The sequence below is a fragment of the Heliconius melpomene genome, chromosome 6 (genome assembly GCF_056956725.1).
Source record: "Heliconius melpomene rosina isolate 202511_hmr_F chromosome 6, ASM5695672v1, whole genome shotgun sequence".
NCBI classification, from domain to species: Eukaryota; Metazoa; Arthropoda; class Insecta; order Lepidoptera; family Nymphalidae; genus Heliconius; species Heliconius melpomene.
The window spans coordinates 5,969,715-5,986,831 of record NC_140394.1 but is presented as its reverse complement, the minus strand read 5'-3'; the positions used below and the strand labels follow the sequence as shown (position 1 = coordinate 5,986,831).

General features: G+C 31.8%; 2 protein-coding genes across 2 annotated transcripts; both read left to right on the top strand.

Moving 5' to 3' along the window:
* The first annotated feature begins 239 nt into the window (after window positions 1-239).
* Window positions 240-1,880, top strand: LOC146538222 (ommochrome-binding protein-like). Its single transcript, XM_085186937.1, has 2 exons — window positions 240-296; window positions 514-1,880. Exon 2 carries the CDS (start codon window positions 514-516, stop codon window positions 1,336-1,338), a length of 825 nt encoding a protein of 274 aa, XP_085043063.1. The 5' UTR covers window positions 240-296; the 3' UTR covers window positions 1,339-1,880.
* A 181-nt stretch (window positions 1,881-2,061) lies between these two features.
* On the top strand, window positions 2,062-5,206 carry LOC146538221 (ommochrome-binding protein-like). Its single transcript, XM_085186936.1, has 2 exons — window positions 2,062-2,174; window positions 2,667-5,206. Exons 1-2 carry the CDS (start codon window positions 2,100-2,102, stop codon window positions 3,489-3,491), a joined length of 900 nt encoding a protein of 299 aa, XP_085043062.1. The 5' UTR covers window positions 2,062-2,099; the 3' UTR covers window positions 3,492-5,206.
* The last annotated feature ends 11,911 nt before the right edge of the window (window positions 5,207-17,117 follow it).

Here is a 17,117-nt window from a genome sequence, read left to right as displayed (position 1 = left end):
CACGCTAATCTAAGGAACTTTAATTTTACCAAAAACAGAACCGCAAAAACATTAGTTTAAATATACTTGTAAAATATATTACAAAAATACGAGGAAAGATTATAAATATTGTTAGTCACTGGTTAACCACAGAAGTTCACATATGAAAAGGTAAATACCCGTTCCAGCTGTCTGAATATGCGGTAAAAATGTAGGTATAAATAACTCAACACCATTAGTTTTACGCGTTATACATGAGAAATATAAAGTGCACACCTTGTCTACTGATTGCAACTTTGACCACTTTTATCGAGACAGTAAGTACCATTTTTTAGTGTTTCAAATTAATGTGCTGTGTTTTAAATAAAGATTTTTTTAATAATAAAAAAAAATAACTTTAAAAAAACAAAAACCTACACATCGCTTCCTTAATGAAATGAATACCTCATATTAATATAATTTATATTAAAATTTTCTATTCATAATAAATACTTATTTTTGAATATTTTTAGTAAGATACAGTATTTTTTCCAGATGTGGATACTAATTATATTATGTCTATTTGCTTCTGGTAGCAAAGCAAATACAGACGAAAAATGTCAGCATATTCTTCGTAATGTTTGTCATCACAAGGAAATTATTAAAGACGGTCTGGGAAATCCCTATCAGTTAGCTATGGATTATAGCACTAATACATTATTTTTTAGTTTTTCTAGCAACGATTCTTATACGAAATTTGATTCGGCGCATGTAAACCTTATATCTAAAGAATTTCAAACAATAGAAGGAGTAGTTGGTGGCTTTGCGCAAGCTGTAGACCCAGAAACCGGCACTGTCTATATAGGTGGCTCTGACGGCTTATATAAGTTTGATTATAAAACTAATACAGCTAAACACATTGATGGAAGTACTAAAGCTATTTGGCAAATGTTCCACAAGAAATATCTTTATTACACAACTTACCCAGAAGAAAATGTATATGTATATGAAGACGGACAGTCACGAAGACTTCCACGACTGAACGGAACGAAAGCAATGTTAGTCGCTATAGATAATAACGATAACATATATTTTTCGAATTCTTCCGGTTTATTCTATAAAAATGGTGATCGTGATATTAATTTCTTAGGTGATTATGTTTTAAACAGTATTACATCTGATAAAAACGGGAACCTATATTTTTCTACACCAAGTGAAATATACTATGTAGATGGTAAATTAAAAAAAATTGAAAAGCTCATTACATTAGATGATATTTATGGAATCGCTATTGACAGCAAGGGGAACATTATATATGCATCTGAAGACAGTATTATCCGATTGCAGCCAACAATGCAACAGAAAGACAAAATTCATTGAAAATAATCATAATTATGTGTCACTAAATTTAATCAATGTATTTTATACTATTTTACCTATTGTTAAAAAGAAACAAGTAAATAATATTATGAGCCTATTTAAAAAATGTATGAACTTCACGCTATTTAGTTAATTTGTAAAGAAGAAGCAAAAAACCCCCTACTTTCTGCCGAATTCGGAAACCATTGCGTGTAGAGCAGGTTTTATGTATTCTAAATAAGTTTATATTTAAAACATATTATATTTGTTACATATTACGTCAAATATATTAAATTTTATATTAAACGAATCGGAAGTAGTTTTCCGTAGTTTTCCTGATTTTTATTAACTGCAACTGGAAAGAATACCTCGTATGATCACAAAGGCCCCAATGGAGAGCGCCGCGAGAAATATGACCCTATAAATTACTATAATATTATCGGCCAAAGTCAATTCTATGCTATCCGTTTTGGCTACTTCATTATTTATCTATATAATATGTATATATCGAAGACTGGTATTGTACCATAATTAACTTTTAATAAAGTTAAAATCTTTCTGTATTCTTATGTTTTCAAATGATTATTCACAGTCCCAGTTACGTCACTTCTCGTCCATTTTGAGTTCATTTAAAAACATTTCTATCTAATTAAAGAGTTTAACGTAAATAAATAAATAATGTTTTTAATAAGAAATTCATAATAAATAAACTATAAATGATAATTTTATTGGTGCCAGAACGATAACACATAACCTCTGTAACCTTTGAACAAATAACACACATGTATGGTATGTATTTTAGCGTTATTAGCCAGCTAAGTATAGTTCTTTATATTGATCGGTGGTCTGGAGTAACTGTAAGTAAATCTGTTCAATTTCTTATATTGTAATAATAAATTTTATTCGACGAATAAGAAAACAGCTACATATTGATTTTATATTTAATTAATTTAATTATAATAATTTATTTAATTTTTGTTTTTTTTTTAAAAAAAGGTAATTAGCATTGGATTTTTAATTTCATATTGTAATTTAAGTTTCAAAGTTAAATTTAAATACGTAGAAAGGGAGTAAATTCAATAATCTATTTAATAAGTGTATATACGTTTATGCGTTTGCATACTACTATGGTTTGTACATATACAATGGTCTAAGATATAATTTTTCAATCTTTGCCGATTATAGTTTGCACTCTTAAAATACAAATTGAAAATTACAGATTACATATTATTTAATATAAATTTAAGGAGATCATTGAAAAAGTATAATTGTATTCAATTATACTTCTTTAATTTTAACCAATAATTATTTTTACTAAATTTAGTAATATGATATTTATTTTATTACAGATGTGGATACCCATATTGCTGGCGTTTATAGCTTCAATTGAAGCGCGAGCTGTCAATGAAAGATGTGATGGAGTCGTCGTTCATAATATAAACCATCAGAAGGAAATATTGAAAGAAAATGTTGGCAGTCCATACCAATTGGCCATTGATTATAACACCAATACTTTATTTTTCAGTTATTCAACGCGCTTGACTACTACTACATTCGCATCAGCGTATATTAATCTAAAATCTAATGATTTTGGAATAATAGAAGGTATTAATGGTGGGTTTGCCAATACTGTTGATAATGATGGTAAGACAGTCTATTTGGGGGGTAATGATGGGATTTATAAATTTGATTACGAAAGCAAAAAGGCTGTACATATGGATGATACTTCCCATAATATTTGGCAAATGTTCTTTAAAGACGATTTGTATTACTCAACATATCCAGATGAACATATATATGTTTACAAAGATAATAAACCACAAAGAGTTGCCCAACTGGCAGATACAAACGGAATGTTAGTCGCACTCGACAATGACGATAATATCTATTTTTCCAATTCAACCGGACTTTTCGTTTACAAAAAGGTCAAAGACTACATTTTATTCTTGGGTGATTATAATTTAAATGGTATTACAAGTGATGTAAATGGCAATTTATATTTCTCTACACCAAACGGCTTATACTCAATTGATAGCGAAAGTAAGAAAATAGATGACATTGCTACACTAGATAACGTTTACGGGCTAGCTGTAGAAGCTGATGGAAGTATTATCTACGCCTCGGAAGATAGCATTGTTAGATTAAGGCCAACTAAAACTAAATGTCTTGATTGAAAATGTTAGATCGAATTTTGATATTACCAATATAAAATGTAATCAATTAATATATTTTTAATATGAAATAAAATATGGAGAAAAAAGAAAATAAAGTGTGTAATTATGTGATAATACAAGTATATTAGTAAATATTTCTATGAATATAAATAGTTAAATTCTTTTAAGTTTTAATGTTTTATGCTTATTGCTCAAAATAAATAAAAGATTGTATATACTCTTGATAGTATTGCAAAACATAATTAATGTATTTCTGAGAGAAGTTTTAAATATATTTTAAACTGATTTAAATATACACATACTGTTGATGATGAATAAATGAAACAATTATTTTAAACAGTCCGCTAAGCTGAATTTTGCATTTGTTCATATACAGGGTGGAAGAGGCAGCGCTTCTTTTACTGAAACTGCATATAGGGTAAAATATTTCAAATCCAAATTAAAAAAATAATCAAGGTACCTCAATGGTTTGGACGTAGGATTTTTTTTACATTTCACGATTTTTATCCATACCTGTATTTCGTGTCACGCACACATACGTATGCGACGTTGCCGCTTTGAAAGGTAAGTGTGTGCGTGCCTATATTATACTTTACAAATGGCGTTTTATTTTAAAACGATAATTTTATTATTTATTTTGTTTGAAAAAAAAACTTCTTCATTTTTGAGAATTATTTTTTTTCCGAATTATATTAGGCTTTTATAGAGTAGTTAAAACTGTGGTTTCATTTAAAGTGGCGCTGACAATTCCACCCTGTATAATGTAAATGTTGTCGGCCGTCAAGCGCGGCACTTCCCTTGCTTAGCCTAAACCAGCTTGTACTAATAGCAGCGTCATATATTTCATTCTTAACAATATTAAAAGTGAAAAAGAATGGAAAATTGTATGTGAACGAGCAGCAAAAACAAAAACGTGGACACAACGTTGTTTCTGGGTGATAAAACGGCACGATTCATTAATAACGAATACACTAGATGAGAATAAAAATTATGAGGATTATACAACCTCTATTGTAGAAGAATTAATATATTTTTTATGTTTATTGATGTGTAGTAAAAAAAAATTAAGTCTTCTTTTCTGACTCTACTATTACTAGTGATGACTCATACAATTGCAAAGCCTCATGACTCGCCTGTACCTACTTATTTATAGAGTTATTCTTAATAGTGTTATTATATAAAAATAAACTATATTTTGTAAATATTTAAATACATTGGGTTTCAGTTACATTGCTATTCTAACTATGCTAATAAATTAAAAGTCTGAAGAATCTAACTCATATATACTCTACTTGTCATATTTTGCCTTATTGCGCTCGGATAGTAATCAGTAAGTTAGTTAAGCGTTAAATTGGGTACAAGTTCAATAAGTTCCATTTATCCTTTGAGGCTTAAAAATATAGAACTAGAGATATTCTAACTTTTAAATAAGTCGGCTAAAGGTTGCCATGTAATTGAATTTCGAGAAATGTGATAGAAAATACTAAACGCTATACGTGAGTTGAAAAATAAAGTGCGATAATAGTACCCGTTCTGTAGGTGAATGGGAATAATTGACTTTATTGTTTGTAATTGCCTTAGCTCAATATTTAGTAAATTGAAACATTTCAGTTTAAGAATAATTGCAATATGTGAACTAAATCTTTATTTATTGTACCTACTAATATCTAATTATCAGTACTAAATAACCCTAAACAGACTTTTCTTAACATTTAGTTTTTTTTTTATTTAAATTGGTTCTTAAGCAAAATAAAAATAAAATATTTCTTTTCGACAAAATTAAGCTACAAATTAAGTTTATTGATTTGGGTAAAATTTTTACTTGCAATATATGGATATTGTCTTTAAAATGATAATGTTATTAGAAAACTAATTTATATAAACTTTTCTATCTCATTTCTCTGGTATTACGAAGCTTGATTCTCATTTTGCTTAACTCTATTTCTTTTTGTGAAGAATGTCATTTTATTGCTCGTAAACTTGCTTGCTTTGAGCTGATATAATAAGATCTCTACGTGATAATAAGGAATAATAGCTTCCAGTTGAAGCATGAGGCATCTTTATCCTTTTACAGGATTTAATAAGGGTTGTACCTAGTAGATAAGTTTCACGGTCAAAGAACAATCTTTTATTCTTTATTAGATAAATTTGTAATGAGGTTACCTTTAATTTTTATTAAAATCCTTTATGAACATTCTTTTGATTCTCGGATGGTAAAGGTTTTACTTTACTATTTTAAAGTGTAAGGCAATAACCCAGCATATAATTTTAGCATGCAGAATGTTTATTAATTTTTATTAAACATTTTTGCTTGGATTGAGGTCAGTCGAGGCGTAGGGGCAAAAGTGTAACTGTAAAATCAACGGTTGTGAGTTCGATCCCCACTCGAGGAAATTAAATATTTATTTACATTTTCATTTTATTGATTTATATATATTTTGATTCACTCTTTCATCAAAAACATGCATATAAAATGAGGGCCAAGTTAAATATTAATAATTAATAATGTTCTCCATTATACCCACAAAAAAATGGAATAACTATTGTTAACTTATTTACCGATAATAATACACTGTATTTTAAAGATCTTTAATATGCAATTGCAAGTATGGTATGGCAACATTGTTATTTAATGGGCAGCCATGTTATAACTAGAATGTATAAAAGGCGTTAGATATTTCTTTTGAGGTAATCAATATATATAAAAGGACTTGTCTTCACTGACTGCACAGCCGTAACCGCAGATAGTAGAAACGTGAAATTTGGACAGATGTTTACTTTTGTATTCTGGACATCCACTAAGAAGGGATTTTAAAAAATGTTTGTTCTAAAGGGGTGAAATAGGGATTGAAAGTTTGTATGGAAAGAAAATTAAATAGGCACCGATTTTTATAAAATTTGAAATTCAGACTTTTAAAAGTATTTCATTGAAGACGTGTTTCATGGTTTTTTAGAATTCTTCTCTTAAGGGTGCAAATAAGGGGTTGAAAGTTAGTATGGAAAAATCTTTAACCTTTAAGTATGGACGTCGGGTCTGACAGACCAGACAGATCTACGAATTCTACAAATCGAGCACTTCTCGGTGACCTCCGCCACTGAGTCTCTCAGTACCTTTCGTATTAATGACAAAATGAATGTAGATAGCAGTGGTTGTGTCTCTGGGTTCAAAACACGTGAGTATTTAACTTTCTAAACGGGGCCTGGGTCTGTCAGACCCGACGTCCATGTTTCCCATTCATGAATGATTTCAAAACGCCATATATTTTTATAATATTACAAAATATACTTTAATATTTTAATTGTATTATTTGTATTCAAATATTTTTATTGTTTTATATCATATATTATTTGGCATTGTTTGTTATATATTTTAGTAATATAAATATTATTTACCTAAATGGAAAAAAATTAACTAGCACGTCAGGGACAAAAATATCGGTACTTTATAATCAACATCAAACAAAAGAATTGGACGACGACATTTTATAAAGAAAATAGCACTTTATCAAATAAAAAGACGCGTTTCGTTTCGTATACTAAACTACTCTAAGAATTGAGAATGACTTTGACTCGCGTTTCGCGATCTGATCTATCATTTATTGAACATGAAGCTAAAAAAATAGTTTTGGGATCTTGAAAAACATGTACACTTTGCCAGCAAAAGATATATAGAAACACAACACATACTTATGTTGACTGCAATCGTCCTGTTTGCCTACAATGTTGAAAGCCATTGTGTATCGATGTTCAATAATACCTTATCTTGAGGTGTTGTCAAAATTTTTATTTTATAACATAAGATGTAATTTCTTTATATTTTTTATTTGTTAGACTTTATATTTTGTTAAAAAAATATTTATTTTATTATCTGTCTTTTCTTTATAGTATTATTTTCTTAAGAGTCATCCCATGTGGCCAAAGACTGAAATTGTGACTTTAAGTTACTTAAATCGTTGTGATGCGTAAACTTTAATAAAAAGCGATTTTATTTATATTGATTTTGCTTGATTTGAGGCTACTCATGTAAACTAAAACATAAAATTGTCTTCTTCCTTTAAAAAATAGCCGGAATATGACCAATAAATACACTGGTCTGACAGACCCGACGTCCATATGTATGTTATAAAAAAATCACGTCCATAGTTAAAGGTTAAATCGCCACCGATTTAAAAAAGAATTGAAATTTAGGCTCTTAAAAACATTTCATTGAACATATGTTTCGTAATTTATTTTAATTCATCCCCTAGGGGTGCAAATAAGGGGTTATAATTTGTATGGAAAAAACTTTAAATCGCCACCGATTTAAAAAAAAAAAAAATTTGGACTCTTAAAAATATTTAATTGAACACATGTTTCATGGTTTTCCAGAATTCACCCCCTAAAGGTGCAAATAAGTTGAAAGTTTGTATGGAAAAATCTTTAAATCGCCACCGATTTTTATAAAATTTGAAATTTAGACTCTTAAAAATATTTCATTGAACGCATGTTTCGTGGTTTAAGCGTGGTAAGCTTCGCTTGCTTATTTAGGAGAATTCACTCCTAAATAAGCAAGCGAAGCTGCGCGCGTCCGCTAGTTTGCTATATAGAGAAGTGACGGTGAGTGTTTGTGCACTTTAAACTTACTCCTGTGGTCACAAATCCCAGTGACTGCTCCAAGCTCAACAGTATTAATATCTATATTTGATATTTTTTGTTAAAAAGTTAAATTATATAAAGTCATTATACGAACTGCAGTTTTCTTCACATCATTCGATACAGCAGACAACACTATATGGGTGACGAGCTCTGTGTCCACACGAAGTAAAATTCTAATTTAAATTTCCCTTATGTCGTTATTCTATAGTAAAAATTCTGCAGTATAAAATTTAAATAAAAATATTATATTTTTATTTATATCTGAAGTATCAATTATATTATTGAAGTATTAATAAATATCAATTGACAATTTAGATGACGAATAAACTAGATCAACAACCTCGTTATTTATTACGTGCACAGATAACAAGAGTACAAAGTAAAAATCGCGTAATAAAATTCTTTATCTAAAGTAAAATAAAAAAAAATAATAGAATGGGCATTTTGTTTTCATTACAATGGAACATAATTAGGTGCCATTATTTACTTTGACTCGTTCCCCACCTCACTGCCGACGGCACTGATGAACGCAACTTTGCTCGCCTTTGAATCTTGGATAAGTCCTTTAGAAATCTAAAGCTCAAGTTATTACTTCAAATTAACATTCTTGCTTTTGTTATGACTTTTAATAATCCAACATTGACACTATTAGGTAATTTTTTTAAGATTGCATTTTAAGTAAAACATAATTTAAATTTTATATTAATTGTAAATTTAAATTAAAGCATATTAACAAAAATAATATAAAACTATTATATATCCACTACCGATCTCCATCTATCCAGTATTATTAATATAAACATTTCTTTAAGAGAGCTTTTAACTTCCAAGCAAATATCAAATATGTGCCGAAATGCTTTACAATACAATTTTTTATCTGATTATAAGAACAATACAATAAAATCTAATAACTTTTTATAGTGCTTAATTAAAATTATTTTATTTATATTAAACATATGTTTACTTCTTCTTCTTCCTGGCATTAATCCCGGCTATTGCCAGGGTCTGCCTTCCTACACAACCTACTCCACTTTGCACGATCTTTTGCATCCTCGGTGGTTAGACCATTGGCTCTCATGTCCTGCATCACGACATCCAACCAGCGCTTCCTTGGGCGTCCGGGAGGTCGCGCCCCAGGAACTTGTATAGCAAGGCACTTGCGTCCGACATAGTTCTTAGGCCGGCGCGTAACGTGGCCAAACCATCTCAAGCGACGCTCTTGGAGCTTATCCGCTACGTCACGGACCCCAAGACTACCTCGAATGAATGTGTTGCGTATGCGGTCAGACCGCGTTACGCGGCACATCCACCTCAGCATCTTCATTTCCGTGACGTGAAGCTCCTGAGTGTGCCGAGATAGTGCTGGCCAACATTCGCTGCCGTATAAAAGAACCGGTCGGACGATGCTCTTGTATATCAGCCCCTTGAGCTTGGGCGGTATTCTGCGGTCGCAGACCACACCAGTGACCTCCCGCCATTTGGCCCAGGCAGCGCTTATCCGGCCATGGACATCGTGGTCGATGCCTCCAGACTCGTGCATAACGGATCCAAGGTACCTGAACTTCTCCGACTTAACGGCTGGCTCAGGACCTATAAGGATGGTGCTCGAGTCCCGGCTCCCGCAGGCCATGTACTCTGTCTTCGACACATTTAGTTTAAGACCGCCGTTCTCAAGCGTACCCTTCCAGAGGTTCACTTTACGCTCCAGCGTCAGTCGGTTCTCGGCAATGAGTGCTATGTCGTCGGCATACATCATCAGCCATGGAGGCTGGTCCTGGATGTGAGCCGAGACAGTATCGAGCACTACATTGAATAAGAACGGACTAAGAGCCGAGCCCTGGTGAACCCCCACTGTAATCGGGAAGGGTCTAGTGTCGCCAACAGCAGTCCTAACCATAGAAGCGGAATCGTGGTACATGCCCCTGATAATCTCAATATAGGCCTCAGGGATCCCTTTGGATCGCAATGCCCACCAGATACACTGACGAGGCACACAGTCAAAGGCCTTCTGCAGATCTAAAAAGGCCACGTGCAGAGCTCTCCTTTTTTCCCTGTATGCCTCCATCAAAGTTCTGAGGGCGAAAATGGCGTCCATGGTGCCCGTTCCTGGCTGAAATCCATATTGAGACTCAGAGACAGTACACTCTCGGCGGAGCCTGAGGTCGATCATGCGCTCGAAGAGCTTCATGGTATGACTCATAAGCTTAATGCCCCTATAACTACCACAATCTTGAACACTGCCCCTTCCCTTGTAAATAGGGGTAATAAAGCTAAGCCGCCACTGATGCGGCATCTTACCAGTGTTCAAGATATGGTTAAAAAGGTCAGTAAGCATGAGCACACCAAGAGAGCCCAACGATTTCCACGCTTCGATCGGAATGTCGTCAGGTCCCACCGCTTTTCCATTCTTCATGCGTCGAAGGCAATTACGTGTTTCGTCTAGGGTTATTAAACATATGTTTACATATATACATATTTTAACTAAAGTATCATTTATTCATCAACAATATGGACCATCCATTAATTAAAACGCAGCCATTAGTCATACATACATGGCATGTTAAAATTACATGAAAATACATTATACGAGCTTTTAACCATAGCTTTGAGATTTTGATGGTAAAATTAACTGGAAACTTTATTCTCATACGAAAATACATCATGTTTATAAAAATTGACATTAGTTACGTTGCATTTGGTCGGTAATTAATATTTATAAATCATAATATAATATTTAAGAGGCTATTGTAATGCAATATGTTATATATGTTGGTTGTAGGTTCAATGTCTACTTGGGGAGAGAATTATTCTCATTTCTCCGGTCGGATATTAGATAGTAGAGCGTAGAGATCCGCTATACACATTGGTTATAATTCGGATGAAAAGTGGACAGCGGAGTGTTTTGGCACTAAGTTTTTTCTTCCTGGCCTGAAGTTGAAAAATAAATAAATTATGTAATAATTGATTTTATATGTGTATTCTTTTTATTGCATAAAATTTCTTGCGAAAATATACAATAGGGGGGCTTATCGTTAAAAAACATTACGTTAACATACAATTATGCTACGAAAATGTTTATTAAACCTATTAAACACAACGTTTCTATACAAATATGTCATAAGCATATAAATGATTTATGACTCGCTGTGAATACATGGCTTATAGTCGGAAACAAAAGGAATATGAGATTATTTAAATATACATAATTGTAGTTATACACGTATCTTTTTGATATTTGTGGGTTCGACATTCAATCGGAAAGTATCTTTTTTAGGGTTCCATATCTCAAAAGAAAAAAAAGAACCCCTATAGTTCTCACTTTGTTGACCGTCTGTCGGTCTGTCAATACCATTTATCTCAAGACAAGATCGTGTGGAGGTATCAAGCTTAAATTAATTATAAATAACTAAGTTTTGTTTGAAATACACCAGATAATCAAAATCTACAATATCATGAACTTACAATTATGAAATTTAGCACGAAATGAGAACTCACAATAAAAAAACATGTATATTACATAATATTTATATATTTGAACGTAGATTTAAACCTACGCTACTTAGAAACCGCTCAAGCGTTCTTTCTAATAAGCCATACGTTCTCATTAAGCTATGTCCAAATTCTTATACGTTTATATCAACTTTTTTTGCTGGTGCAAACCCCACTACGTTCATATTTTTATACATTTTCTAAATAAGTATTAATAACGTTAAAGCCAGTGCACTTTTAATAAGAACAGTGTACTTTGAAGAATAATTAACTTACTGCATCATCCTTTTAGCAGTAGCACATAGTGTACACTAAAAGGACGATGATGGTATATCTTAAAACATCATACACGTTCTAACACTGAAAACGTGTAAATTATGCACTTCCAAACACGTCACGGTGGATAGACTAACATGTTTTAGAGAGGCGGAGAGGCGGCAGTGTACTCGTAGCTTGATTTTAGGGGAGAGCACTCGACGCCATTACGATTCATTAGGACGCGCCCAGGCGGGTACAATTCCAGTGCGATACTCCATTCTAGCTCCCTTTAGTCCCTTAACGATGAAAGTTCTTTCATAATTTTGGTTTATAAGTCCCTTTTCGTTACTTAAATGTAAATTGTGTTATCTTTCTTATTTTAAATTTGTAATTAAGATGTATTAAAGTATATAAAGAATATGTACTTTAATATATCTTCGTTAAAAAATTTAAATAAGAAAGATGGGTTAAGCTAAATGAGCACGTCAGCAAAGTTTTTATCACCATTTTAATAAGTAATATATATATGAAAATATATGAAATATATATTTTATTATATCTATATAATATTACTTATTAAAATGGTGATAAAAACTTTGCTGACGTGCTCATTTAGCCTAACGCTGTTGTGTAAAGTTTTAACGCCTTTTGCACATTATGCTTTTAGGTTCATATTTTATATGTTCCTCCTCATGATTTTCACAACTTTATAACGAATTAAAACACATTTCCGTCATAATTTTCTCCTTAGTAATATATTATCAGGATAGCTTATTGGTTACATGCGTATATACAGGGTGGAATTGTCAGCGCCACTTTAAATGAAACCACAGTTTTAACTACTCTATAAAAGCCTAATATAATTCGGAAAAAAAATAATTCTCAAAAATGAAAAAGTTTTTTTTTCAAACAAAATAAATAATAAAATTATCGTTTTAAAATAAAACGCCATTTGTAAAGTATAACATAGGCACGCACACACTTACCTGTCAAAGCGGCAACGTCGCATACATATGTGTGCGTGACACGAAATACAGGTATGGATAAAAATCGTCCAAACCGTTGAGGTACCTTGATTATTTTTTTTAATTCTGGGTTTGAAATATTTTACCCTATATGCAGTTTCAGTAAAAGAAGCGCTGCCTCTTCCACCCTGTAAATGAAATAGATTTTAAGTTTTTTACTATACATTTTTCAGACATCTAATAATAAATATTAACGAAAATCTACAAAAAAAGATACTTTTTATTACTTTTGATAAATTGTATCAGGTTAGAGTATACCATTCTTAAGTGCCAAAAACTCCTGTCTCCACATCTTTTGTGGCTGGCTGTCAAATCCAATAGTTTGCTCCTAACTTTAGGTACTTCCGATGTGAAGGTAAATCTGGAAAGGTAATGCTATGGTGATGACACTAGCATCTCATGTGTGACAAAGTTTATTCATATTCAATCCATCGTATAATATGTATCTAGATCGGTTTTGGGAAATTAATTTAGTCTTAAATTTTATAAAAAATGTTAATGATAATTTCGCTTTCTTATTATTATAACTTCATACACTAATGACAAATGGACCTTATGCATAGGAACAAGTTGTGTCACTGCATTTTCGACAGGTTGTGAGTTCGATTTTGTTTATTTTCCTCGTTCTGATAACGAGGTAAAGGGCGCTGTTAATTACTCAACACGCGATGCTTCCAATTCGGCGGAAAGTAGGGAACGGAGTGTCTTAACAATTTTCCTACCTAGAGTCTGCGGTATACAGCGTGAACCTAAGACATTACTTAAAAGTAGACTTAAATGGCTATATAGACACAATTCGTATCGTATTTGTTTTAAGTGTTTATGATTTTCACTTTAATAAAAAAATATTAAAAAAAGAAACTAGTGACGATTCACTAAGTTAATGATTAATCCTATTACGTAAAAAACTATAAAACTCGAATATTCTGGTATTTTTATAGAACCATTATTCATATTAAATCGACTTTTGAAGTTCTAATTTCTGGCTAATTATTCACAGCAACGGCGGTTTTGTTTGGGTATTAAAATAACGCATCGGTTGCACATACAATAAATATTCACTAGCTCATAAATATCAATTCTCAAATTTAATAATTTATCAATATCTGGTGCTTGCGTTATTAAATTTATTTGATGGTTTATATTGGAATTAGTTTGAATTAAAAAATATATTTGTTGTTGTGGACTATTAAAAGGAAACTTTTGTTTTTTCTGGTTCTTCTAGGAAATTCTGAAAATTAAAATTTTAAACAAAAAACAACTACTTAGATGCGAGGTGGATATTTCCATCGAGGGTTTCGTACCAACTTCAGGAAGTACAACTAATAAAAGTTGACACGCTTAACTTTTCAGCCATATTTCAGTCATTTTGTATGAAAGGATCTACAAATAGAAGTTTGTAATTATTTTTTTCTATTAAATATCTATAAAATTTCAAATTTTTCCTATTACAGTAAAATCAATGCATAAATACTTGTATCTTTTGATTACGTTGACTTAGATATTTGATTTTTTCTCTGTTTCTAGGAACCTTAAACCTGAATATTTAATATAAATTTCAGCTTGATACCTCTACGCGGTCTTGACATACATGGCCTTGACAGACGGAGAGATAGACAACATAGTGATAAAGGTTCTGTTTTACTCCTTTTGCGGTACCCTAAAAATAAAATAAACCTAACAACAAACAAAAAATATAATATTTTTAAAAAATATTATGATTCATATCGTTAAGCAAAGTCAACTGAGCGGTTTAACCGTAACTGGCTTTTTGCTGCTCCCCATACAGGGTACGGTTAGGTCAGGAAATAAAAACTGAATGTAGTACGCTACAACGCGCACATGTGACGTGTTTCACATTCAAATAACTTTAGTAATATACGGCCGCTAGTATATTTTCCTTGCATTATTCGGCAGAGTTTTGTACTTGTTCAAAAGATTTTGTAATGTATGTAGATGACGGATTTTACTAAAACATATGTATTTACGTTTTATTTATGAGAATTTAAATTTGTTTAAAAAATGCCTCTTTATTATGAACATTTTTTTCAGCTTCACACTGTATTCCGCTTGTATCGCATCTGTAGACATTGTGTGTTGAGTGACGGAACTCTACGCCACGTTTAGCCTTGATGTGTGATTCGTGTGTTGTCCTGTCTTATAGGTATAGAAAATTTGTTGTAAGTAAAATGTGTGTACCAAGAGTAAATAAGATAATTAGAAAAACCGTATTTAAAATTAAAATTCTTTATATAATATTACTATCAATTTATGATATAAAAGCGAAGAAAAGGATTTATTACAATATATTGCTGCCATTATTGACAAAACTCGTACGATTCTACCAATTTTATATGAAATGGTATCAATTGTATATATATGGCAATGAAAATAACATTCTGCTATAAATTGTTAAAAATGTGAGCTGCTTGAGGGCTCCCTTAGGACATATAACGTTAACAAATTGCCGCAATTTCCAATGTGTAACGTATTTCGATGGCAATTTTCTCGGTGATATGATGCTTCAGTGCCTTTAGCGAGACGCTTGCTTTACATTACTTTTCCATACCTCACGGCTGTTATTGTCGGTTATCCTTTTATGAGTTAAGACTGCCAAAATACATGTATACATAGTAAAATATATAATATTATTTATTTTAATAATATCATATGTTTAATTATTAATTAAAATAGAAAACGAGGATTTGATATTATTTTCGTGGTGTCGTCGTCGTTGTCGTCGGGGCGCAGTGGCAAGCGTGTGAGTGGATTCGATTCGCACTCGGTAAAATGAAAAGAAGCTAAAAGTTTTAAATGATAGCACTTCAAGTTAACTTTCAAGATAATATTTCTATAAAGATATTTAAAAAAGGAAAAGTACAACGGAATGTTTTTAGAACGAATACAAATGCGCTCTTCAAAGATTTTTTATCTCCAACGGAGGTTAAATAAAAGGAAAATGGGGTGAACATTTCATTTTCATTACAGTGAAACACAATTCGCGGTCATTATTCACTTTGAGACCTGCCCCGCCCAGGCTTGCTCCCGTCACTGACGGACGCGGGTTTACTTACCTCTTATTATGAAACTTATGGGTTTGTAATATAAATTAACATATATACTTAAAATTAAGTATGGGTGGAGTAATACATATAATAAGAGTATTTTACATGTTAGTTTCATAAAATTAAAAAAAAATAGGGTTCCGTATCTCAAAAGGGAAAAACGAAACCCTTATAGGACAGTCCGTGTGCCAAAATCATTTATCTCAAGATCGCGTGGAGATATCGAGCTGAAAGAATATGAAATATTTAAATTTACGGCACTGAAGTTAAATTATGAAATTAAGCAAGCAAGTAAAAACGTACGGAACAAATTAGGGAAAATATCTGAAAAAATGGAAATTTCTATTGTAGATAAAAACAATTATAATTGTATTTTATTTTATGCAAAATGACTGCATACGTCCGCGAAACTAAGTTTGCCAACTTTCATCAATAATTGCGTACCGAAATTCTGAAATTGGTGCGGAAACCTCGACCGGCGAGACTGACTCGCACTTGACTGGTTTTTTTTCATTAATAAATACGTACAATAATATAAGCTAATAAAATAATTAATTATTAAAGTAATAAGGCTAACATAGATCATTAGTATAAAAATATATACGAAACAATGACCTCCATGACGACTCGTTTAGAATACTATCGGTATCTAATACTAACATAGAAAATAGTACAAGAACAATTACAGCGGTGTAAACGATTATTGTCCGTTTGTTCAAGTAATAAAAACACTAGTTACAGTTCTTAACGATCTATTTACTTTTACATCTCAAGCTGTTGGGAATAGTAAGTGCGTATATTAAATAAGTATTTGGTGAAGTCGATTGTGGAATTAGGTAAATTAGTATTCTGAGATTTTGAATCTGTGTTTTTCATTTCTGGCGTTCGTTGAGGCAAAGCAAGGCGTTGAGTCCCGCCACTCAACATGCAATACCTTCAGAATTCGGCAGAAATTGGGGTCTAGTAAATATTTAGTTTAGTACTAAAATAACGTTATAATATGACATAATATTTCGACAATACGTAGAAAGAAGACTATTAACAAAATTAATAACCTAAAACAACTGATTCACAAACAGACATCAAAGTTTAACGAAGAAGATGTAGAGGTAAAACTTTACCTGCCTTTGATTACTCATCGTCGTGTCAAAAAA

Coding starts and splice junctions, on each gene's coding strand:
- LOC146538221 (XM_085186936.1), top strand. CDS start 2,100: ATGTATGGTATGTATTTTAGCGTTATTAGCCAGCTAAGTATAGTTCTT. Junction 2,175..2,666: donor ATCGGTGGTCTGGAGTAACT/GTAAGTAAATCT, acceptor ATTTTATTACAG/ATGTGGATACCCATATTGCT.
- LOC146538222 (XM_085186937.1), top strand. CDS start 514: ATGTGGATACTAATTATATTATGTCTATTTGCTTCTGGTAGCAAAGCA.